The 27,407-nt window shown below is 40.8% G+C and overlaps 1 protein-coding gene across 1 annotated transcript; it reads right to left on the bottom strand.

Moving 5' to 3' along the window:
- On the bottom strand, positions 1-27,407 carry mrpl23 (mitochondrial ribosomal protein L23). Its single transcript, XM_037254723.1, has 5 exons — positions 27,260-27,407; positions 26,636-26,758; positions 20,077-20,159; positions 14,787-14,860; positions 1-1,032 (listed from the first exon to the last, which is right to left on the bottom strand). Exons 1-5 carry the CDS (start codon positions 27,277-27,279, stop codon positions 868-870), a joined length of 465 nt encoding a protein of 154 aa, XP_037110618.1. The 5' UTR covers positions 27,280-27,407; the 3' UTR covers positions 1-867.

Raw genomic sequence — 27,407 nt, 5'->3', positions numbered from 1 at the left:
TAGGGACGCTTTACTTACTAATGCTCAGAAACTAACGCTGGGAACACTGTTAGCTCACGCTAATCTGTGTTAACACAGCAGATCTGCTTACCTTTTGGTTTGGACATTCAGCCGCCCTGGAACAGCTGCCAGTCAATGGCTCCGTGTTTGATAACAGTGGGATGGAAGTGCAGAACGTCTTGCTCACACATTTTCAGACACAGGCAGATTACTAAAGATCTAATTGGTTGTGTAACATCCAGCTCTTTGGATACAAACATTAAAAAGTCCATTTTCAATATTTCTGCTTTAGGTAAAGGTGCGGTAAGACTTCAGCTCTGTCCCAATAGTTAATTCCAGGGTATCATTTTCACTCATTAAATTGAAAGTGGCGTGTTTTAATGATTCACACTATACTGTACATTATCATGCGCTTTTTTTTCTCCCCTCATTTTCACACTTGTGCAACTGTCATGACATTTGTCTTCAAGATTTTGGGAGTGCTTGTTCACATTTGAATATGAACAATGGATTATTTATCTTTACACTTGCAAAAATTGAACAAATGTCAACATGTAACTTAAAAATAACCTGCACAATTACTCGTTACACACAGTTAAAATTCTCATATTTATTATTCACTCCCTATGAGATTTGTGACAAATACAACTTTGGGGTAGAAAAGATGCACACGTACACACACACACACACACGCACACACACACACACACACACACACACACAAAACAGATGCAGACATATGCACGCTTGTGAGTTTGGTATGCAGAAATAGAAATGGCATCCCAACAGTTGCTGCTTCAGTGTGTTTCAGTCAGTGAAAGAGCCTTCGACCCACCCACACACACAGTTCCCAGTAGGTGAGCGGCCTCAGAGTCCGAACCACTCTGTGACCCCTCCTCTTCTTGGGTCAGGTTTCTGCCTTTGCTTCTCGTCCTCCATGAACTTTTCCTGCATCTCTTCCATGGAACCCTCTGGTGGCGCGCTGGTCTTTTCCGGGAAGATATCAGGGAAAGCAAACGTCTGACCCTGAGCCTGAAAGCCAAGTCAACACAACGAATGATTGAAGAAAACTGAAAAAGATCTAATCAAACACAATGAAGTCAACGTTTGAAAGATGCAGACAAAAAGTGTTTTCTTCCGGTTTTACAAAAACTTAAATTTCTCCAACTCACTCCTGGATGTAATCTCTCTCCATTACTTTGGTCTTGATTTATTCAGAAGTAAAGGATGGTATCCATTATTTATTCCATACCAATCTGTGGTCATGGCTAATGCATCACTGGCCCACCAGTCTGTCAGGCTGGTGTGCAGTTCAGTACGCACACATGCACACGCGCGCACGCACACACACACTCAGGTCAGTGGGTGCAACATGCACACATCCAACACCGTCTATCCTTCTTATTCTCTCCAATGGACACCTGGCAGAGCCTTTCAACTGGAGCCAAATTCTTGCAGTCCTGAAATGACTCCACTGCATCCAGCGCCAGATCGTAAGCAGCGATCACTGTTTGGATCGTGCGAAAACCATTAATCATCATAAATCCCACCGCCTGCTCCAAGGTGATCTACAGTTGCAAACACACCAGCAACAGCTTCCCCTTGACAATCCAGTTTAATGATTTCGGTCCAACATCACAAAGTAAACTTCTATATCAAATATTCTGTTTAAATATGTCGAGTATTTAGTTTGGGTTCAGTGAGTAGGCATAAAAGAATGGGCCGACTCTGATGTGAATGTTACATTGTCTGCTTCCAACCACACGACCCCCACCCCAAATACCGACAGAAACAAGCCTTTCATTACCACATAGTTTGGTTTGATTCCCAAGAGGCAGGCTGGAATGGGCTTCCAAACCCTTTTAAGAGGGAGCTTTCACTGGTATCATTATTGTATATCTAGTCGGGCTGCTCAATTAATCAAATTTGAATCAAAACCACAATTCTGGATCCAGACGATCTCAAAATTCATATAATCAAAGACAAACGATTATTTGGTGTTTCCGTTCTGTGCATGCGCAACTCAACCGTGACCCCCCGCGTGTGTAGAGAGTGGAGATCCTCGCCATATTTAACAGGCAGTGTTGTACCTTAATGCGTTCAATGAACGAAAGTTCCTGAACTCATTCATATTTTGGACGAACATGAACTGAGCGTAGCGCAAATTTGTTCCGTGGACGTTTTTGTAAACACGTTCATTTTGGGGCCAATGAATGGTTTTGAACGACAGTATACTTTCATTCAAGGATGAGAGGTTTTCTCTTCTTAGACTTAAAATCTGCTAAACACACTGTAAACAAGGCGAGTGGGGTAATTTGGCATCCCCGGTCATTCGCGCGACAAGCAGCCCCACTCGCCCTTTCTTGTCAAACGGCAACAATAAGGTATCATCCTGTGAGAGCATTCGGGAACTTGGCATTGAACCGCAAATTACTCTTAAAGAGATTGTTTCTGTTTCAGTCATTTATTTGGATTTTGCACTTTTACCTTCGCACCTTTATGGCCCAAATTCTAATCATTTTCTGGTACACTCCCTAAAAAACGAAAAATGTAACTTTAAGGAACATAGTACATAATATTAGGAATACTAGTAATATAAACTAGATTCCCGGAATATAGAACTTTCAAATTTGGTTTTGTTCACACATTGTTTTTTTTTTAATTATCTGTCATCGTCTTCATTTGAAAAAAGACACAACCATCTTATGTTGATTGATTGATCAGTACTTTGACAATTAAAAAAAACTGTGAATGAACAAAATCATACGGCGGATAATATTTATGTGATAGCCAAGACATTTCTGCAGCCAGCCAGTTAAGAAACTTGTTGCATTCTGAAAATATTCATTACATGATGACACGACTTAACCTGTGTCCCCCTCGGCCTCCAAGCGCTCCCAGCGGAAACATTCCGCCCCGAGTGGCAGTCTGCCTCTCGCCTTGTGCATTTGTCTGTGTGAAAGAAAAGTGTGTGTGTGCGCACGTGAGTGTGTGCATGCGTGCACGTGAGTGAGTGAGTGAGTGAGTGAGTGAGTGAGTGAGTGAGTGAGTGAGTGAGTGTCAGTCAGTCAGTCAGTCAGTCAGTCAGTCAGTCAGTCAGTCAGTCAGTCAGTGACTGAGACAAAGAAGGCGTAAATTGTGTGACTTTTGGAGAAGATAGAAAGCTTTGAGATTTTGCCTCAATTCAACAGGAAGAAGAGCTTTTTCCTCACTCTGCCATCATCTTCACCATGCTCTCAACTGAATCAAGCCGCTGTCATGGAATGCTGGTACGAGGCCATTCCTCCGAGCCATGTAACCATACCCCTCTTTAGCACACGAACAACCCATTACAGCCACAGTTTGCCTCAATTGGAAAGAAGTTACTCAACTTCCAGTGTGTGTTTCTTGCTTTATGGTGGTCTTATTTAAAGCTGGTTATGTTGTGTCAGTGAGTTAGAGTCATAGAGCACACAGGCAAAAAGCATGAGTACCGTTCAAAACAACTGGTGAATGCACATCAGGCAGAAGTGAAAAAGAGTGGTTCCTATCTCTAATTGGATCATCCAGATTTTAGACCAATTGTGATTGATTTTAGCAAGTTACTTCGTGACTTTGATGAGCAATTTGCTCACAGGATGAACTCTGGTGGAGAACTGAGGTGCAATGGTGATAAGAAACCCTATCAACTGATTCTGAATTACTTTCTTGCACTACCTATAACTGACTGCAGACATTTTGAAGAGTTAATTTAGGAAAATAAATCAAATTAAGCTTCAAATCGGGCAAGCAAACACAGAGAAAGATGGGAAGTGAAAAGAAATGGAAAGACGCATACAAAGAACAGCTTTGTTCTATATGACCTTTGCTTCTAATTTCCCGCAAAATGACCATGAAGAACAAAAATAACTTTTGGAGTCAACTAGTTTGTGTGTATTCAAGTAAAATATTTGTTCCTTTATGCAAAAAAAAAAAAAAAAAAGAGCAAGAGCGAAGAAAATGCTGTGTTCAGCAGCCTTGAAATGCATGTGAAATCAATACAAGGAAAATGTGAGCAGGGTGAGTCCTCTATTATTCATAGGTTTAGATTTAAGTATGAAATATGGAAGACATAGTTGTTCAGACTTGATGTATTAAAATGTCCTTGATAAAAAGAGGAAGGTGCCCGTACATGTCTCTCTTCCATTTTTTGTTTGAATAGAACTAATCTACGATGAGTGAGAAGGCACGACCATGACATTACCGACAGCTTTCTTAATTGAAAAAGAACGTTCTCAAATGTTTTTTTTTTTTTTTTTTTTGAATAACTCCAATTGTTTTTGTTGAAATCTGCCAATTGCAAAACCACTCGAAATCAGGTGGTGACGCAGGCTCATAAAATATAAGACAATAAAAGCAAATGCATCAAAAATAGAATACTTTCATAGTCTGGGTCTGAGATCATCCATTCATTTGTGGTGTCTCAAAATTTCTAAGCACTTGTTGAGCTCGATCAGATGTAACTGAAGGGTTCCAGCTTCTTGGGTGACCGCACATGACCGGTTTTCTGAAATAGAGGACCTCTCACTGAGGTCAGAGAGTCTTAAAAATGTGTGACACTGCGACTGACTTCAAATCAATTGTAGAAAAAAGACTCTTGAGACAATTGCATCCCCAAGCCAGTTCAGTAAATAAATGCAACCAAATGTTGGTGGTCAGGCCTTTAACTATACGCATATCTGAAACAAGAGGTGTTGATGAACAAAGTGAGAATTCTCCTGAGGCGCCGCGTCTTGTGGCCGTGGTGGCTGTGCGGTGGGATGAATCATACCGAAGTAGACATTTTGACAACTGATGGAGAGTGCGGGTGTGCGATGTGTTTACATGCGTGAGTGAGAGCCACAGAAGGTATTCAAAATGTGGTTTGATCCCGTATTCACCACACGGTAGGACACTGGCGTAAGAAGGAGACCACAGTGGTGAGGTTGTGGGGATTAGAGCTAGGGGCGACTCCAGTCTCAATGAGCGCATGTGTCTACTTTCGTGCGTGAATATGTGGGTCCGTGCCAATGTGTATGAAAGCGGTTCCGCTTGTGTTGACTGAGCGTGCATCATGCCCCTTTTTGGGGAAGTGATGACTGAAAATGAAATGTACACAGACATGCTTTCCTATTTTTGACTACTGGCCAACACTTTGAGAGAATAGTGCCACACAAAAAAGGACAGCCGAAGGAGGAGCTATCCAATATTTGAAAGGTTTCTTTCTTGGGCCTTACTACAGGTAAAAAAATGTTTGTTTTTTAATTTGTTTTACTTTAGTTCATTTAAGGTCACATTACACAAGTACTATAAAAGTGAGGCGAGTAAACCAAAATCAGATGGACTCTCGAGTATTTATTAAACAAAATCTTAGCGATGTGTCATTATGCAAGGTTACACAGTTTGGCAGGCAAGAAGCTGAGGGAATTAACAAATCTCAAATCTTTACTCATTGTCCTGATTGCACTAGATAAAGGAAACAGACTTTCCGCATGTTGCATTTGGCTTTCCAATTGTGAAACGTTCCGTCTCTGACAGCAACATGCAACACAAAAGGCAACCTGTTCATAAGCGTCAATAGTTTCCCCTTGGTAGTTATTCCATATTATATTCCGTTTAAGGCTAAAAACAAAAAACCCAAAAGTTCAGCAACTGACCGAATTTATCTCTAATGTCCTCACAAGCACATATAGGTAACTTTGTCAGGATTTCTTAAATGGTTTTACTATGTGTGGTTATACATTTGTCAAATAAATACTGAATTAGTTACCGATAACCGAAGAGCCCAGAAAGTATTCAATCATCCTGATTTTGTAAACCACCACTTCTCTTGACAGCATGTATAATTCTAAATAATTATCATGAATTATAGTATAGTAGAATTAATATAGTAGAATTTATTAGATATAATTATAATCATATTCATGTAGTAGTCACTTCACTGCTGATATTAAATTTGTTTTCCTGGTCCGTATATACGTATAACGATTATATATTGCTACATGTATCAATTGGTGCTACATGCCATTCAAATTCACAAGGGTGAAGCTGCCAATGTGGAGTGAAAATATTTTGACTGGCAAATACTGCACGTTCGAACATACAAGTAGTACGTTCAAACGTACTTGTAGCGCAATGCTACAAACGAAGCATCTTTCCCATCATGCCGCAGGGTGTTGACTTGTGCAAGAGTGAGTAAAAAATATTTTAATTACAGATAAGAAATGGCTGAGGAATAGTTTGAGGCAGGAGAGAAGATGCAAAAGTTGGATGGATAAGGCCAGATGATTGTAAAAAGCTTCAGCAGCCAGGACTCTGGGTGGCCCACACATTCACTTTTACTTTCTCAATGACATAGAGAAACACATCCACACTTAGAATCTCTCCACTGTTGCTCCTCTGTCCAGACCTCAGAGCTATGATCCAAAAACCGAGGAGTGAGGGACAGATGTGAAGATAAGGAAGTGGTGTGTGCTCGCGTGTGTGCGTGCATGTGTGTGGTGGGGGGTTAAGTTTGTCCACTGCACAAAATCTGATTCAAATTAACTCGGAAGAAAATATTTCCTGTAACCATCATAAGAAAATATGACCACATACAAGTAGAAGAGTGAGATGTGGACAGATGAGAAGTCCTGCACGCCTCAATCGTGATAGGAAACCAGCAGGACTGTCAACGATGCACGATTGAATTGTATTAATCCACGTTTGTGTCATTTCTTGAATATTTTAGTTTGAATATAAATATTTTGCAAAGTATCTGTTCTATTTGGTGCAGTACTTGAGAGCAAATAAATAAAAACGGTTTGATGTTTGTGTTGCTTTACATCACCGTGTCGTAACCTTTGGCATGATAGCCGTACTTACGCTCCATGTCTGTGGTAATATTCGACCAAAAATGAGACCATTGCAAAGTATCCAAGTTCATCCTTAAATAAAATAAAACCACGAGTGAAATACAGTAGAACAAGTACTCTGATACTGTACATGTTCACTAAACAAGTCATTGTCCTTAGAAACCCCAGATCTTTTTTATGCATGCTTCTTGGTACAAAGATCAAGAATCTGACTGGTGTATTCACAAGGTGCAAGAAGGAGACAAACTGTACAGTGTGCCCAAGTGAGACATAAATATGCATGAGTGAATACTTCTGCCTGGTAACAAAATGTGTGTGTGTGTGTGTGTGTGTGTGTGTGTGTGTGTGTGTGTGTGTGTGTGTGTGTGTGTGTGTGTGTGTGTGTGTGTGTGTGTGTGTGTGTGTGTGTGTGTGTGTGTGTGTGTGTGTGTGTGCGTGTGTGTGCATAAATGAATGGAAGCACGTGTGCATTTTCATGTCCGGGCATGTCTGCTCCTACTGGAGACATCGGACCTTGGTAACAGAGTTCTCAGGAAAAAGATCATCACCATCTAAATACACACCCAACCACCCACAAAGATGCTGACATCCATCTGGTGTTGAAGTAGACACTTGTCTGATAACAACAACTAGGAACAACACACGCAAATATTCCCATGTTAGATGCGATGAACAACAAGCGGTGAATCAGACCGTCTTGAACCGCCCACTTTTATACCTCACACCTAAACGTTGTGAGCCCCCAAGACGCACACATACACACACTTTAACAGCTGTTCACTGTCATTATCCCTTCCATCTATGTCACCCCAACCCCCACAATGTACCCCATTTCTTCCCCAACTAGTCATGTAAACAACAGCCCCACCCTCTCCATTTCAATCACCTCTGCCTCGCACCCCAAAACACACGTGCACACACACACACACACACAAGCACATGCAACGTAAACATCCAGCCAATGCCCCTGCCCCCTCTTTGACTCTAAGGAATGCATGGCCAGCTGGTGGAGAAAATAAAAAACGAAGACGCATAGCAAAACAGGAAATGCATCAGCAGGGGCCTATCAGAGGGCTTTATCAGACCAGTGGCAGCCCAACTGACAACCTGGGTGGCGCCGCAAGCTGATTGGCTGATCAAAGTGGCAGCTGGGTCAGGAGGTCAGGGGTAATCAAGAAAGGTTAGGCGAGTGCACATCAGTGCATGTTTCCATGGATATCTAATTAAGACAAAAATGGACAAAATATGGTAGCAAATAAGGAAGATGCCAGAAGATGGACGAGAGACCAACGAAGGATCACTTGGAGAAAACAAAAGGAGGATTAAGAGATTTGATTGGATTAAGACACAAATAAAAACCCTGACAACAGAGTGACACTGCAATAACTGAACTGTAAAGGAGCGAGGGGACAATGTAAATCTTTTGTCCTTTATCGAGGAAATAATCAAGACTAATTCTGCTGGTATTTAACTGTTTGGACATTTTTTGGTTTGTATGGTAAAAATAAATCAAAAATGTTTGCCAAAATAAAAAGAACAAAAAAATTGATAATCCTGTTCCATTTACTACGACAATAAATAACAGCAATGACACAACATACGTGTACAAAACATTCAAAATGAGTTTTGCTTTTGACATTTTGAAGTGTGGTTGAGACAGTTTTGCATCATTTATGCTCGCTTTCCACTAAACGCTTCTAAAGCGTACGTGTACTGTAAACAGTACACAATTTTCCCAAATCAGAAGAGACAAAAAAGAAGCGCTTTTAGCAAAATTTCAAAGCATCTCAGTTTACTGGGCTCAGCCTGGTTCCACACATTCGTTTACAAAATGTAAATGCATTCATTAAAGTATTGATCCATTCCTTCCTCACAAAGATACACAGTGCTAGAATAATGACCAAAATTTGATTAACAAGAAGTTCATTTAAATTTTAATTTAGTATAAATATGTAAGAGTGACACATTTCCATAATGATAAAAACATTCATTTTCTGAGCTGCTTATCCTTACGAGGGTCACGTAAAACATAAATCATATACAATATATACGGTTTACACATATACTGTCATAAATTAAAAAAGAAAAGTCAAGTTTACGTGCAAGGAAATGTGTACATTTATCCAAGGTGTACTGTACATCTGAGCTGCTTACGGAGACAAGTGCAAAAATGAGCGTGGGAGGTCGTTCAAGTAGACAAGAGAGATGGAGAGAGGGACAGAGCAAAATGAGAAGTTCATATGGAGCGGTGCTGCTCGGCAGGGTTGTGGCAGAAAGGGGAACTACAGTACCATATCGGATGATGTGGCACGAACGTTAAAGTAAAAACTCGCAAACCCAATATGGCATTTTTTGATATTTATGGACATTAGTCAACCTTTTTCCTCTCTCCAAATTTTCATAAGTTAAACGTAAGTTGAGGACGACCTGTATTTTCTTTCAGTTAATGTGATTCAATTGTTCTTAAAACTGTTGAATGTCATAGGTGTCCCCCAACTTCCAGTTTGTTTTAAAAGGTTCTAACAAAAAAGGAATTCTGAAAATAAATTAAAAAGAATAAGGCTATTTCAACCCAGCAATAATCAGGATCACCTTGGAAACCATTGAAATACAACCTAAAAAATTCAAATGAAAAGAACTCTAGTGAAAAAAATTCAACAAAAATATTTCAATTTTATACGCTATACGCATAATGATTTGCAACAAAGTGTACATGAACATTTAAAAAAAATAATGCATTTTGAAATTATGACTTACTCAAACACAGAGGGCAACGAGGACTAAGTGCCACAAGTTAAACATGTTAATTGATGTGATAAGCAAGGGTGAGGCAGGCCAGGGAAGGAAGCAGAGCGACAGCCAGGCAGACAGACAGGGCTGTGTAAGGAAAGCCTGTGTTTGCGTGACTAGGTGAAAAGGAAGACGAGGGAGGGAATGAGAGGGGGAGCCACAGCAATCCAAATAGTCGAAAATAATAAAATTCCTTACAGATAAGCAACATTTCCCCGTCGAGCTGGCTGCTCCACAGAGCCACAGCTTCACTCAGACCAGAGATCAACAACAGAAAGCATCGGGGCTGGACACCCACATCCTTCTCACCACCTTCCCAGGCAGTAGCCTTAAATTATGTGTCCAAACCTTTCCATTGTCTACTCTTACTCATAAACAATTGAAGGGCACTGTATTCTTGAGGGAATTGTTTACAAAGCGACCAAGAACAGTCGACATCCATGCAACGGTTAAGAAAAGCAAAGAGATCCACTCTTGTGAATGGAAAACCCCTCGTCTTGTTTTTGAAGGGGGCCAGTTAGGGGTTCAAAAGTATGTGCGTTCGTGTCATTTAGAGAATAAAATGAGCTACCTTCGTTCAAAGTAAAAGAACTTTCAGTTCAGAGGGAAGATTCTATTGTCAATAATATTTTGGAGTTGGACAGTTATTGAATAGATGTTTCCAATTATTGGATGTTTCCAGTTGAAAAACATCAACACTAGTCACACAAATAAAATGTAGTCCAATTCAAAGTGGGGGGAAAAGGGCATCTTTGCTGTCCCCACCAAACCAAAAAGCTGCACAATATAATTATACTTTCCTTTTTTTTGTTTTAATGGAGATACAATCCCCCACCAAGATGTTTATGAAAGGTAATACATTTATAAGGCAGCAGACCATGAAATCAGCAATGATTGTTCTTTTGAGATTTGCCAATGAATCTGTCTCATCTCCCAACTCTACTCCACACACGAAACCCGAAGGATCTACTTTGAGGCTGCAAAAAGGCAATAAAGCGGGACGCACGGAAGAATGATTTGGGAAGAATAAAGCAAAACGTTGCCATCTACTGTCAGTCAAATAGAGAAACATAAGCCACGTTCCCTCTTTAACAAGACAGTTTCACTCACCCATTTGTCTGTTGTCTCTCATTCAAACCGGGACATGATAGAAAGACACAGGGAATAAATATTTAAATTCCACAACTGCAGGTCCTTTTTTGTGGTCCTTGATTGTCAAGTAAGAATCTTTGTTTGACTCGTTTAATTTTGGTAAAAAAAAAAAAAAAAAAGAAAATACAATGAATTAAGTGGTTAAATTAAGGAAAGGAAATACAATGATTTTTTTTGCGCTAAGTTTTTTGGAGAATCGTCAACACGTATGAGTGAGGCGGTTCGGTGATACACAAACCAAAAAAGGCATTGAACCACTGACTTGCATGACGATGTGTCAATGTGGATAAAAATCAGCTGCCCACTTGATGACAATGTAGGACCACATTGTCACAACACATTTGACCATCTGTGTGCCTACTCTCCCTTCTGCTGCGCAGTTTCTGAATCTTTACTCTGACTCATGCCACAAGGTGGACATGCAGTATCTGTGCTGATTGTATGAGTGATAAAGGTAAGATTTACGAGGAAGATTCCAGCGAGCACAGAGAACTGGTCAGGCACACATCTCGGTTTATCTCTGCTTGCTTTCATTGGGTGCAAAACAACTGTCAAGCAAACATGAACTGGTGTGAATTTCTATGTCACATGGCTGTAAGCTTCCCACAGGTGCCTGGATGTGCCATGCACCGCCCAACACAGAGAACACCAACTGTGGTTCCTCCCCTCTTGAACTCTTCTGAACACAACATGAGAAAAATATTTGAGAGTTGTTTCCACACACAAATTTCATCACCAATTTTGGGAAGCATGTTGAAGGTATCAGCTAATCTTGGATATTTTCCTTAGGGGGAGGAAGCAAGAATGTTTGAAATGGTTAAAATGTTCAAGAAAGGGACTACGCAACAAAACACAGTGCAACTTTAGGATTTTCTTATAACTAGTGCTTGAATTACCAAGATTACCCTTCAGTAACATACCTCCACTTAGCTTTATACTAACCCTGACTGTAGGTTGTGTCTATGCAGACGAGACTTTTTATACCCATTGAACAGTATATGACCTCATCCTCTATGGGGAACCTGATCATTGGCATTTAGCTGTATCATTCAGAAATGCACAGACCCATCTAACGTCTCATTCATATGTTTCCAGCGTCGCTCTACCGGGGCTTTCAACATGCACCCTCATCACTCAGCTAGCTCACTTAAGTGCTGCAGCTAGCAAGCAGGAAGGTGTACTTGCTTACTGTTGCAACTCCAAAAAAGTAAGAGAGAGACATTGTTCGTAGCTCAGTTGAATCAGGGTTTTAAAGTTCATCGAGTGAAGTGGGTGGCTTTTGGGAAAAAAGAAAAAAAAAAATCATGATCATCATGAATACTTTTTCAGGGTAGGAAATTGAAAACATTTTAAAAATGGAATATAAATTCACATTTGACAGAGCATTCTTTTATGAAAACAACCTCTATATGAATAGTATGATTCTTTCTTTCAGTGGTGAGTTGAGAAATGTCTGGCCAGCACCAAGAATGTATGACCACATTCTTGATGGATTATATTGTGTTGGATTATATCGTCTACATCCAAAATCCAAAGGGGTCCTTTATCATGGTACTTTCATTTATCTTGTATTTATTTGATTAAAGTGCAGCACATTCTTATGTTTGAGGGTGAATTTATGTAACCCTAATGTGGCAGACTATCCTCTTGAAGTCATCTAATGAATCAACACCTAGTACGTATGAGGGATTTGAAAAATAAACGCAATCCTGACAATGACTCACATCTAGATTATAAAACATGATATCTTCAAAAGAGCCCTAAAAAAACAAAACAAAAGCTATTGGTCACAAGTGCAGGCTCTTGCAGCATCAAAATGATGAAGTGCAGCCAGACCGAAAAACAATCTGATCAAGATTGCTCCTTGCTCAATTGCTGTTTTTGCCCATCCCAGCACTAGCACCTCCACCCTACAACACGCAAACAGCCTCTGATAATTTTGCCCTGTCTCTGGACCTCCACGATCTGGCATGACTCCATCATGACCTTATGCAACTCCAATAGCCACTGCACGCATGTGCACATGCACACACACACAGAGGGGGTCTTTACTCAATAGTTGGGTCGCCCCCTTAGACTGAGGAAAATATCCGTCACGGAACCCCGCTAACAGGAGGCCTCCTTTCAACCACAAACCAAAAGTAAGGAATGAGCGAGAGAGAGAGAGAGAGAGAGTGAGAGAGAAAATGCATTACAGCTGCAATACTGGCTGATAGAGCGAAAGATGAGGGTAGAATGGGGGGCCTCGGTGTGAGCATCGACCTACAGAACACTCTCCCACACATGTGGAGTCAATTAGGAACAAACTTGTTTTGTACCAACCGCTGCAAGAGTTGCGTGCGAGAGAGAGAGAGAGAGAGAGAGAGAGAGAGAGAGAGAGAGAGAGAGAGAGAGAGAGAGAGAGAGAGAGAGAGAGAGAGTTAGCATGATTTTATGAAAACAGGCCAAAGAAATAGGCTCTATATATCTTTGATATCAAGCAACCTTAAGAACAAAAGAGGCTGCAATTTGACATTTATGGATGCTGTTCACCATCAAGTGAGCATGATTGCAATTATAAAGTAATTGAGGCTTGGAAGGCAAACACTTATCCTCTAGGCCACAGGGGTCGGCAACCCGCGGCTCCTGAGCCGCATGTGGCTCTTTGATCCTTCTGCTGTGGCTCTTTGTGACTTTGGAAAGGAAATTAGCGGTTAAATTGTTTGCTTGTTTTTCAAATGTCCTTCTTGATGTGACAATATTGGTGATTTTACAACATTAATACCAAACATTTGTAGTTATTTATCCATCCATCCGTTATTCGTACCGCTTGTCCCCACGGGGGTCGCGGGCGTGCTGGAGCCTATCCCAAGCGTCATTGGCAGTAGGCGGGGGACACCCTGAACTGGTTGCCAGCCAATCGCAGGGCACACAGAGACGAACAACCATCCGCACTCGCACTCACACCTACGGGAAATTTTGAGTGCTCAATCGGCCTACCAAGCATGTTTTTGGGATGTGGGAGGAAACCAGGGGTGCGTTTGAAAATACGCTCCGAGCACACAGTGGTTCACTCTGACTGCTGGAAAAATCAATGCGTTGCTCAAATTTGCCATTCTGAAATCCCGTGTCCATCAAAAATAGAGTGCCGGTTAGTCCTTCGGCTAACCGATTACTGGCCACGGTCGATTTTGCAAGTGCTATACATTATTATTCATTCTAATTGTTGTATACCAATGCTGGAAATCTTCAACAATCAGAGGAAAAAAGTTCAGTGGAAATTGCCAACACAGGGCGAGACGACCTGGCTAGGTGCCTGGATGTGGAAAAGAGTGTTGCACATCCAGAATGTCGTGATGAGCTTTGTTGGACTGTGAACAATCTTTAGTTGGAGTCCTTAAGGGGGTGATACGTATATTTCTAAAACGACTGCTGGCCAACTGTGCCCTTAAATTAAAATTTAAACAAATGCCTGCTAATCCAGCCGCTGCAGTGACTGCATTTCAATGCCAACAAATGCCATTGGCACAGATTCCCCCTGGCCCCCACACATTTTATTTTCAAGAGTGAGTGAGTGAGTGAGTGAGTGAGTGAGTGAGTGAGTGAGTGAGTGAGTGAGTGAGTGAGTGAGTGAGTGAGTGAGTGAGTGAGTGAGCGAGCGAGCGAGTGAGTGAGCGAGCGAGCGAGCGAGCGAGCTCATTGTAATTAACTCGAAGGATTAACTTTGTTAATTACGACTGGATGGCGATGCACATTTAAGTTTGGCGTCTGACTGGTCAGTCACATAAAAGCATACATTTGAATAAGAAAATTATTGCATGTCTTTGCAATATGCATAATGCATGGGTGACTATTGCAATATCGATATTCTTTCGAGATATTGTGCAGCCCTAACAAACAAGGTATATACAGTGCAAAAGGGAATTCAGTGTTGAAAGGACTCCACCACCCACCGTCAACGAGCTAATGTTCTCCAAACAACACACAAAACTGGGAAGAAGGGGTTATTCTTACCAGCTGAACATACGCCACTTTATAGTCAGGCTGCTTCACCCTCTGATTAAGGTGATTCCTCTTCTTGTTGGAACCTGACAAATAAAGAACAGCCAATATTACGTCAATGTGTAATCATCACAGAATGTAAATATGAATTGTGAGACTCTTACATTACATGACATTAAAAAATCTCTTTAAGACATTGGGCCAATTGAAGCCACAAGTTTAAAATACAATACATTTAAAGATATTAGCTGTCTTTAAATGTACTGCATTTGAATATTCTGATTAAATGCAGAAAACAAGATTTTTATTAGTTGGACTAACAAATCTTGATTATTTGCTCTTCCTTACATACATGCTACAGAAAACACACCATTTAAGTCCCCATTAAAATTTTGATATTTACTAACAAATACTCCATAACTAATGCAAAGCCCGTATCCCACGTTTGCCAGTGTTTGGAAAAGGCATCAAGGGTTGTGTTCTTGTCAGGGTTCGTTCAAGGTTGCAAACATTCGTCAAAAGTTCTCCATATATTTGGATGACATGCTAACTATAGAATACTGTCGTGAATGTTTTGTTTATAGATGGGACAAAACTGATTGACAAATAAAATGCAATATAATTTTGATAACATTTCTTGTGCAGAGCTCAAAAGTGAAATAGTTATCCTTGGTCTCTAGTAGAATCCAAATCTTGTATCAGCCAATCACAACTTTACAGGCCAAGCACGCTTCCAGGCAAACTCTGACAAATTTCAACTTCCTTGTCCGAGAAATTTCAACTTCCTTGTAACAGCGACAACAACATGGCGACAACCAGTAACAAGATACAGCCAAAGCGGACCACTGTGTGTCTAAGTATAAACCAATCCAAATAAATGAAAAAATTAATTATGTAGCAATTGATATTGTGAATGGTAAATTCAGCTACTATGCCCAAAAGTTAGTCTAACAAATTTTGACACTCCATACAGCCGATATTATCAAGTTATTTTCCAGTTTCCCTGGAATAACAAGTCAATGTGTTGATTCATTCTCTGGTCAAACAAAGGTCTGCATAGTTTGCGTCTAGGTCGAAAAACAAGAGTCTCATCTTGTCGACTAAGAAATGCCGGTTACCACTTGCCCAGCTGGAGACGATAATGACATCATGTTCTTGTCAGATCTCACCAAGTGAAGGGAGGACAGGGGACTTGGGGAGTGAAAGTGATGCGTGTGTGTGGCAAGGCGGGGAGCAGAGTTGTCAGATGAGCAGTCTTGCATCATATACATAAATCAAATGCCATTTCTTTCATAAATTAGTACAGTACGTAGAAGAGAAAAGAAATTTAAGAGTAACTCATGTACTAATACCGTATTAGCCCGAATATAAGACGACCCTGATTATAAGACGACCCCCTCTTTTTCAAGACTCAAGTTTGAAAAAAGACTTTTTGAACACCAAATTTAATTTTTTTACAGAAAGTAATTACAGTACATCCGAAACAAATGATTATAACAATATATTCAAGAGAAATAGCATGTTATTTTGCCTCATTCAAATCATGCAGAAACTGTATCACATCTTAATATCTGAACATTTAAATATGTAAACTAAAGTGCAATCACATTTGTAAATGAATGGCTTCTGGTTTTTCCATTTTCTGTTATCTCATTCTCTTATTTTCTTCTTTTTTCTTTCTTACCGCTATTTTTTATTTTTCTTCTTTGTGCTACCGCTATTTTTATTTTTATTCTTTGTGACAGGGGTTCGCTTTGGCCTGGGGAGTTAAGTTCAGCATTCGCTTTAAAGATATCTGGTGCCATCTAGCGTTGTGAATGGGTATAATGTCTAGACCCCGAATGTAAGACGACCCCCACTTTTTCAGTCTTATTTCAATGCAAAAAACACCGTCTTATATTCGGGCCAATACGGTATGTATAACAGGCCAATGGCCAGATCATCAAAATGCTTAAATCTTTTTGACAACTTGCTGTTGGTCAGGTCAAAAGGCGGTCGATGTCCATGAAGTTGCCATGGGTACAGTTACTGTATATATTATAACGTGAAAAAAAACGAACCTTCCACTGTGGTCATTTGAGTGTGTGTTTGTCTGGTAGCTAATAGTAATCACGAGAGTGGCAACCCACTGCTCAGGGAAAGCCGTAAGCAAAGTAGTAAAACGCTAATACCCACCCTCCCCAAGCCAAGTGGAGGTCCCTGTGTGAGTGGAAGAGAGAGGTAAGATGTGTGTGGCTCTATGCGTGTTTGCGGTCACGTTGCTGAGAAAATCCACAGGGAAATATGACTACCTCTGTTAAGACACTGACCCCTGCCTCCATAAACAATAAAATAACTACCAAGCGGATCCCAAAACACACGAGCATGTTGGAAAAACATTTCAGCTTCAGGTAATCCTTTCCGAACGTATACTAAAACACAGGCAACGCTTTCATAGAACACTAGCAAACGCAACCACTCCCACTTTCTCCCACTTAGAGATTGTGGTTTGGCAGCCAGATATCACATTACAAATCCCAGACCAGTAGGGTATCCATGGAAACCCCTTCCAAAATACCCCTGCTACCCATGGAGGGAAGAAAGGGTCGTTTGCGCCCCTCACTCTTTTTTTGCTTCTTCCTGTCTTTATGCTGCCAATGGAGTGGAACTCTCAACATAGACAGGGATACCTTCTCTGACGCACTACAGGATCACAGAGGCCCCGAAAGACCCCTTTCTTCTCCAGCCACCTCTGCCAGTCCTCCAGTTTCCAACTAGGGGCTCTCCTTTTGCCAAGCTTTAATGACACCACCCTAATAAACAGTGTTGATGAGTCTTTCACAATGTAGACTAGGGAGAACAAGGATAATATTCCCTGTTTCTATAGTTACAAGTTGGATCGACACATTTTTCAATAGTACCAGAACTATATCGTTACTCATTTTTTACTTACACATTCAGATGTTGTTCTGTTTTTTGTATTACCATACCAAATTCGGACGATGGAATTTTCAAAAGGGTGTCACATGGCTCATTACACGGGTTTCTAGCATCCAGCAAATTTATTATTATTATTATTACAACATAGCCAACTGGATCACAATGTGGAGGTTGTGGGTTTGAATCCCAGGTCTGGCCCACCTGTGTGGAGTTTGCTTGTTCTCCCTGTGCGCTCATGGGTTTTCTCCAGGTACTCCGGTTTCCTCCCACATTCCAAAATGATGCATGGTAGGCTAATTGATTTCTAATGCCACACTTGTGTGCCCTGGTAGGGAACCACTGCACTAAAGCCCACTAAAGGGCAAACAATTGCGAGTTTTTTAAGGCAGCGAATGTTGCGTTCACATCTGAGTTTGTCAGGGTTCGTTCAAGGTCGCAAACATTTTGGGGATTTTTTTTTTTTTAATTACAAGGAAATCTTAAACATGTTTGTGTTCAAAATATGTTAGAAATTCCCTTGAGAGATAAAAATACAGATGGACGTCTGCCAAACATCTGGCGACAGTTCGGTAAACATTTGCGAACTTGAATGGACTCTGACGAGAAGGCAACATTTGCTGCCTTCGAAGACACAGGAGATTGTTCGCTGCTCAGTGGGGTAGGGGATTGTGTTATCTACAAAACTGTAGCACAAACAAAAAAGTACTATGAATGTTTACTGTGACTTGTATTCAATATTAAATGACACTTTCCATTCTCCCAATCAACTTTAATGTACAAATATACTGTAGAGTACAGACATACAAACACAATATAAGCCTGATTGAAATGTGTATGATGTTAATCCATCTGTGTTCAATTCAAATACAGAACATGACTTAAAAGGCTGGCAAAGTATATCATAGTAAAAATCAATCCATGGGGTTAAAGGGACTGCCTGGAAGGACTCAGAGACAGTATTGTGGCAAGGCACAGAACTGGGCAAGTTTACAAATAATTTTCCGCTGTACTTACTCAGGTTCCTAAGAATACAGTGGCCTCTATAATTATTAAATGACAGAACGTTGGAACAACCAAAACGATTCCTAGAAGTGGCCGCCCGGCCAAACTGAGCAATCGCGGTAGAAGAGCCTTTGTAAGTAGGGTGACCAAAAAACTCTACCTGAGCCCCAGAAATTATCAGAAAAGATGGTCATAACTACCAAAAGGACAAACACACAATCTTGGAAAGGTTAGTCAGTCCCTCCCAGAACATTGCTTAGATCAGTGGCCCAGACTCTGGCCTGGGACGAATATCTAAATTAAGGCAGCTAGAAATGGCCCAAAAGCAGTGCATCTTCAGTTTTAGACTGAAATACTTTAATTACAGCAGCAGAAATGCTATAAGGCAGTAAGTATACTGGAGCCTTAGGCGAACACCCAAGGTTCTTGGTCACATCAATCACCAAGGCCCTTCTGTCTTAACTTTAACTGGGTTGTCAGATCTATGCCGGATTCTGGTTGTTTACGCAGCTACATTGGCAGTGGAGGAGCGTCAGCAGGCAAATGACTAACAATGGAGCGTAGGAACAAAATTTGCGTTTACCCATCAACATTTTGTCCAAGTGACTTTACATAATGAAATATAAGCACAAAATGGACAGGATATGACCGCTCGATCAATCATGCTTTTTCAACTTTGGTGATGGCAGTGATGGCAATGCTCCGGCCGGATTGGCCGTCCACAGATCTGCACAATTCTCTTTGAGTTTCCTTCTCATTATATAGCAGAGTGCTTGCGACACAAAGGCAGCTAATCCATTTACGATGCCTTGGTTCTTGTTTTGGTTAAGTGCTCGTCACTTCTTTTGTCCTCTCTTACTGCTGCACGCTGGTTGTCTATCATTGTCAAAGTATGGCATTCACGTTTGAGCAAAGTACTCGCGACTTGTTTTTAAAACTGCCAATGCAGCTTTATTTACATCGATGCACTGCATTGTGGGATGTGAGATGTCAACATCCATAGTTCTATCCACGTCATATTTCAGTTTTCTCAAACATTCTATAATTGTGGGTCATCAACAAATGAAAAAGATCACAGATACAAGTGTCTGAATTGAGTATTCTGCGCGTTAGACAGAAAGTCACGGAGGATCTAAGTGAGCAGAATTGAAATTTAGGTGCATTCGTTTTGTACAAAGTGAATGCAGTCATAGGGGGGCACAAGCCAGTGTCTTTCCTGTGCCGGTCCCAAGCCTGGGTAAATACGTCAGGAAGGGCATCCGGCGTAAGAATTTGCCAAAATTTCTCATGCGAACCATCTGGATGGTCCACTGTGGCGACCCCCGATGGGAAAAGCCGAAAGGAAAAGAAGAAGGTTTGTACAAAGTGAAATGACACTCACCAAACTGTATCCTGGTGCGGATTTCTCCCACTGGAACATTATATACCTTCTCCAGGTAATTTTTGACATCATACTTTGTCATTCTGCCCACACGTCAGCCCGGTAGAGGGGAGGAAAAACCCACAGCCAGGTTCCAGAAGGGAGAAGAAAACATGAGTTATATAAGGCAATTTTAGTTGTGGTTTATATTGTTTCTATACAGACATAATTGAGACTCAGTCACTTACATTTCCTTAATATCTAGTACTGAAGAGAAGGTGCTTCATCAAACATGCTACAATTCAGATTTGATCCCTTTGTGGTATAAAAAGCCAGAAGAATAGAAATGTGAGAGTCAGTCTTCACCCAATTAGCTCTCTGTGTGTATTGATCGAGCGTAGTGAAATCCTATACAGGAAGCAGACCTGGCCCCAGTCAATCTGCTGGACCATTGAAGCTCCCGCTAGCCGACTGGGCAGCATTTGAAACGTACCGCTTTGACCAGAGGAAGAAAGGCTTTTAACTGCTAATCAATTTAGCGAATTTGATTAGCTTGGTAGAGAGCACTTCCCAAATGCGTCTGACAAAGTGCTTTATAGTGACGCTGTGGTCTAACATAAGTACATCGGATATGGTGTCTTCTATCACATTACACGCTTCTTTGATTGAGTGGGATAATGTGTATGCCTGAATTTCTCAAGGATACAACAAAATGTCTGTTGGAAAAATATTAGGTGAGGCAAAGAAAAAAAATTGATTCTGTGAACACAAGGACTCCTTTAAACTCAGGATGAGGTCATGTGTGTTTCTTGCTGGACAAGGAATGGCCTTTTTCGCTATAATGGCATATTGTACATACTGGCAAAGCTGACTAATTTTTATGAAAAGCTGGTTACACTCCTCCATATTTGTGAATAACTAAGACAAAGTAGGATTTGTGGGTCGAGAATTGAAATGCCATATTGCACGTGCAGTGTGTCAGCAAAGTCCCAGGACTGGCGTTACAAAAACCACTGATCTCAAACTACAACTATTGAGTCACCGCCTTCGAATGTTCTGAACTGTCGACAGCCACTGAACTTTTATCCGCAAGCTATTCTTTGCATATTCTTTGATTCTTAAATTGAGTACATCTTCCGAGAGAGGTCGTCAAGGAATAAGCAGAGTGAGTGATGAGACCAGTCCTGGATCTTTGGGTATGACCAGGGGGACCAAATGTCAGAACTACGGTGGAAGCACCCTGACTGGATTTGGGGGTATCATGTCGACAACGAGATTCTGTGGCATTCGCGTCTTTCTTTCAGTGCATGAGGTGAGAGTTGTAGCAACTCATTGCTGCTTCAACGTAACATGTCTGCTCACGATGTTATGAGCATCCAACAGTTCCTAGCTGAGAAGCACATTCTAGTGGAGCAACCTTCCTACTCACCCAACCTGGCTCCATGTGGTTTGTTTTTTTTTCCCTAAATTGAGAGTGATCAAGGGAACCCGTTTTGAAGAGGCGGAGGAAAACAAAATGCTCGTGGCCCATGCCAATGGAGCCGAGGAGGGCTCCAGAATTCTTCCAGGAGTGAAGTTGTGGCTCAAAAAGAGCGTGGGGACTTCAGGGGGGAAACTTACATTTTGTGGTTTGGATTCAAAATCTGTTTTGTGACACCAGTCCTAGAACGTATCTGACCTACATCTGAACTATAAAACAGCCATGCACAAACATGCACACACATCCACATACACACACAAACACTAACACACACACAAACACACACACACCCTATTCATATCACATTTGAGAAATCACTACTAGGTGCATGTTTTATACTGTGGGGAAAAAAACGCTTGTGTAGTTTTTAAATCGAATATCAATAAGTCCACGAATAGACAGCTCATTGATTAAATACACACTAAAACGCGATAAACATGATGTATTTGTTTTGTCCCATGTGACATTTTTTGACAGTGTTTGGGGCTTTATCGTAGATTATGTTTGTTTGCTCCATTATTCTGCCAAACATACAGATTAACCTGCATTCATATGACAGACAATCCCAGATGAAATTTATCCACTGCTTGACCTTTCAAGCTTCTGGGTGTTTCTAAAAGGTGGCCTTACTCACACGAAGCCAAGAAGATTAAGAGTATCCGTTTCAAGTAGTTTAGGGCGGTCTAATTACACCTGTCCTTTGAAAGTACAAGGTAGGTGAAAGGGCATAGCCCAAAAACTATAAAACAAGACAGAGGCATATATGGTGGCATTTGATGACAAGAGCAGTTAATATAGCAATAGCCTGCAAGACCAAATTGAGGAACGGCGGGCAATTACTGGGCCAGATGAAACTGGAACGGTTAAGGACCATGCCAACCTGCTAATCTTTACCGAGTTCCATATTAATAGTCGGGTTGATACGTCTGCCTTACAGTTCAGAGGTGGTCAACTCAAATACACACATCTGGGTGAAATCCAACTACTGTACATCATCACAAACATCATTCAAGTGGATCACGTCACAGGAGATTAGTGTTAAGAATGAAACAGGAGAGTTGTTTCCTGCACAAATGAAAGGCCAAATAAAGCCGCCACATTGTCATTCTGCCCCCTTGTCACGTTTGGGTGGAGTTAAAACACTCGTTACCTTAGCACTCCCATTTACCAGACAATATGTATCCAGAAATTGCTCAACACTAAGTATCAAGATGATAATAGCAGACTGTCTAGTGAGACAGTCACTGAGAAACCTGAGACTCGACAAGTGAAAGGACAGCTGAGAAATTGAGAATATAAGAGCAGCGTGTGAAGGATTACAGTACGTTTATTGTTTAGGGTTTGCTCTGACAAAATAACAAAAATAGATCAAAGAGGGGACAGTGGAAGTCACAATAGAGCCATGGTCTATATCTTGGCAAATTTGAAGCAAGCCAAGCTGCCAGGATTTACTCCGTATACAACACAGTATATACGTAATCTCTAAGGCAGGGGTGTCAAACTCGTCTTTTTCGCGGGCCGCATTGTAGTCATAGCTTCTTTCCGCGGGCCATTATGACTGTCAACCCAAATCAATGTATGAGCACCTCATATTATATACCGTAAAAGCTACAAAACAAACTGACAAATAACTCGTTTTCAAATCAGACGAGTAAAAACTGGTCAAATATCTAAAAGAAAAGATACTATTAAAAGTGAAGACAATTTGCAATTCTAGTAATGACATGAATTCGATGCACAATTTGTCTTCGCGGGCCACATAAAATGATGTGGCGGGCTGTATCTGGCCCCCGGGCCTTGAGTTTGACACCTGTGCTCTAAGGGCTTTAAAATACTTGCCACAAAGTCAGCCAACACAATGCAAAGACAACTAGTATACCTGCAGTAATAATTTCATGAGTATGCCAAGTCTGAAAACATTGTACATGTCGAGTCAGTAGTCATTTGTTTGTTAATTCATTAATTAACCTGCTCAGTTGATCCCATGGCATGCATAAAGGTTAATTACACGCAAAGGGTTTCTATTTTCACTCATGCATTTGTAAAGTGGAACATGCAAACATGGAGCGATCACAACCGGGATAGCAGAATCGTTTGATCTAATAGGTACCGTACTGTATAGCTGCCAGACAATGGTGGCTGCTGTAAGGAAGGCTCAGTTTTCTCAAGTCAGATTACAGTGAGAAACCACAGCATGGTCTGGTTTCATAGTTATTTGTCAGCATAGTTGCATGAAACGTGATTGAGAAGTAGACTGAACATTCTGTTCAGCGTTGTTGTCCTGTGTTGTTTGTATGTCTTTACTCATGCCAGGTGAGAGAAATAAGTTGGGAATAAGGACTAGTGGGAGGAAACCTAGAAATTTGATAATGTTCCTTCAAGAGCAAAGGGAAAATACTGACAGCACAAAGGTAAAAGAACAATCCAAAGACAAAGAAATACGTCTCTTTGGTAGGACAGCCCAGGTGTCTGGCACAGAAAGTACCCACATCAGAGTTATGGTTTCCCTCGTGGGGCCATTCATGAGTTAAATAGAAATGAATGGGTGGATATTATCACATACACACAACAGAAAGGTTCAACAATTTACAAATTTATTTTAAAATTGGGATTATAACCAAAATTGCTGCAATATCTCACTGTTATTAAAAAGAAAGACCATTTAGAGTTTAATATCTTAACAAGAAACATTGCGTTGACACACATTATTTTGCTTTTGCGGGCCACATAATATGATGTGGCGGACCGGATCTGGCCCCCGGGCCTTAAGTTTGCAATTTAGAGATATCTTAATAAGGGTGCCAATAATTATGGAGAGTGCTGTAGGGAGGACAGCGTAGCGAGAGTAGTTCAGACGTTTCTTTTTTTTTTCCTCAAGCAGGCCCTTTGGGGAAACATCCTTATAAGTTAAAGTTTGCTGTGAACGTGTGAAAGCGGCTTTTGAAACAAAGGCCACATTGTGTTAAATGCCTGAGAACGCCAACATTACCACTTCTCATTAACAGCTGTTCCACATTACAACTTATCAGCACAAACATTGCCTACGCTAAATAGGCCTAGAGCAACAGCCATAATAATGCATGAATAAGTTGGAGTTGATATTTGATGTGTGGATCTGTCCATCTACGCCTTTTGTGGATATCAATGAGCCATCGACTTGTTTACTCATTCAGGGATGCTGGCCAACTTCCTGTTTTTCAAGAAGCCAGTTCCATCATAAAACTTTGAATTTCTTGTAATGCCAATGACCAGGAGAACGTTAAAATTGTATTTTAAGCAGTCTCACAAAGATAACATTACGTTAAGCACTGTATTATAATACAAAACACAAAAAAAATCGCATGATGCGCTTTGTTCGACTTTAAATGCATCTTTTCGGTCAAATTATGGTCACATTTTAAAATTGTACACCAGTGGCGTTTGACTTCAGAGTTCACTGTAGCAGCATGCATGTATGTTTATGCAAGCACTGCATGTTTACACACAAAGCTGACTCCCATACAGTGACAAGTGGTCACGTAAATCATAAGGTCCATCTGATTTAAAGTGAGCCAAGTAGTGTATTGTGTATTTCACCTTTTATCCTCCTATGATAGCATTTTGCTAAACTTCTCTAAAAATCCTAGTTATTTACAATATGAGCATACACAAACACATTTGTACCACCAGGTGTATAGACGTACACACACACAATTATATAAGCATTCTTGGAAATCGGCAGACAAGAGACAAGAGTCACATTAGTAGGAGCCTGAGCACCTGGATGAACAGATTACAGTCAAAAACCCACCAGAGACTTAATCTTTTATTTTTCTCCCCAGCGCAGGCCTCTCAGTTCTGCTAACCTCAATGACCTCGGCTCACAGAGGCAATCGGAATCTATTCGACAGCAACAATTTTGTGTTGACTTTCATGACATAGTGATACTGTAATAAGTTGGTTTGCAAAATCTACCGCACTCGCAAGATGTGGAATTGATGATTGAATCCATAAACATGTGGAAAAACACAAGAGGACGGAATATCTTGATGAGATGCCTTAATGACGTAGATTGAACAAATTGGATAAACATCAGGAAGCTCTTGTAGTGCCGTGAGTAGCACCACACAGTAAACTAAAACTTAGAATCATGTTCATTCGTGTAATCAACGGCTCCTAAAATAAGATTTTAAAATGCAGTTGGTAACCATTATTATGAGGGGATTTATTTAAATATTTTAGCATTACATGTATGTTACACATTTAGGATTATAACATACACAATAAATGAAAAGTACAATGTGTATTTGGAAGGCAGAGTTGGTTTTTTTCAAAATGGACCATTCATTTGGGAAATAAGTTGGTCAACATCTGTATGACCTATTCCAAAGGACGTTTTAGGCAGTAACTTTTTTGTTCCCTTTACACTGTTGATGTTAACATTGGCACCTAAAGGTGACGAAAGCGTGACATCTGGCATAGAGTTGTCCAGTCAAATAAATACCTTTGCATTAATCTTCCACTATACTGCCTGTGACAGCTATTCATAAGTCATCATTGCAACACAGCTCAATAAAGAGGATAAAAAGGCGCTGAAAGCCTTCTGGACAGCGAAGTGACGCTTATGACTTCTGTTATTAAGGTTGTCCCCCCCACCTTGTGGCCATGATGCAAAGTGCAGATGATCTTAAACCATTTCATTACATAGACGTTCAGATTTACACCAAATACATCCCAGAACAAAAATGAATTCCAGCATTTGGGGTTAGAGGTTTCTTCCTTAGATTGTACGTTTCTATTGGCTGGTTAATGAAAAGCATGGTCATGAACATACTTGTCTCTTTCCACAATGTATGTTGTGAAGTGGTCCAAATAAAATTGAACTGGAAAAAAATATTTTAATTGTGTGCGTGCAAAGTTTGCGAGTTTGCGGCTGACTGGTTAAATTCAGATAAAAGCATACAATTCCAAAATAGACTTATTGGATGTCTTTGCCATGTGCATAGTGCAAGGGCTAATAGTCTTTTTTTTTTTTCATATTATGCAGCCCAAATACATATAAATATGTAGCCTGGCCTAATGCCAATTGGATCTCTGCAAGAAGTGCGCTGTGTGACTTACTCCATTGGGATGCGGAACTGGACCGTATCAGGAGGCTGCTCTTTTCCAGGCCTCACCAGCTTCAAGAACCAGTTCGGTCTGAAGAGCCTCAGCTGGGGGTTACCCAGCTGGTAGAAAGGATATCTGCAAAGAGAACAATGTATCATATCATTCTAATATCGGTCGTGGGAACCTGGGGTGCTATTTCGTTCGACTCGAGATTATTTATGTATGAATTATTTATTCGTTTGACGTTCAACGGGGCATCTAGCCTTGGATTTATTTATTACGCATGCGGGACTGTTTACAAAGATAGTGGGAGTCTCATTTTCTAACCAAATTTACAGCAGATGGGTGTCATTGCGACCTACAGCGCAGCCGCTGCTGCTGCTGCTGCTTGTTTTTAGCATACCAGGCTACCACAAGTGACAGTCGTGTTGCAAAACGCTGTTATTGCTCAGTCTTCAGCATGCATCTGCCGCTTTGTGTTAAACAAAGATAAACAAAACACGACATGAGCACGGTGCATGGGTCAAGTCGGACGGGAATCGTGCATATCCTAGGCTTTTGAGGAGACCATGGCTGGGTCGTATGACTGTGATCGCGCTTATTCTAAGAGAAATAGTATAGAATGCAATAACTTACAGGAGTCTCGTTACTGGCATCCTTGGTGTGGTTTGTTGCGTTACATCGGTTTGACAAGTAGTTTGTTCGGTAGGCTTTCCAAGGTTGTATCAGCTCCGGACATGTGGGTGAACTTCCGGGGACAAACGCACTACGCATGCGCAGCAAT

This window comes from Syngnathus acus, chromosome 6 (assembly GCF_901709675.1).
Source record: "Syngnathus acus chromosome 6, fSynAcu1.2, whole genome shotgun sequence".
In the NCBI taxonomy this organism is placed as follows: Eukaryota; Metazoa; Chordata; class Actinopteri; order Syngnathiformes; family Syngnathidae; genus Syngnathus; species Syngnathus acus.
The sequence above is the reverse complement of the archived record's forward strand: the minus strand, read 5'-3'. Positions and strand labels throughout refer to the sequence as shown.

Excerpts from the sequence above, each read along its gene's own strand:
- mrpl23 (XM_037254723.1), bottom strand. The coding sequence starts at position 27,279 with ATGCCAGTAACGAGACTCCT. Across the intron at positions 20,160-26,635 it reads CAGTTCCGCATCCCAATGGA|AATGACAAAGTATGATGTCA; the intron begins GTAAGTCACACA and ends ACGTGTGGGCAG. Across the intron at positions 14,861-20,076 it reads CCGCACCAGGATACAGTTTG|GTTCCAACAAGAAGAGGAAT; the intron begins GTGAGTGTCATT and ends TTTATTTGTCAG.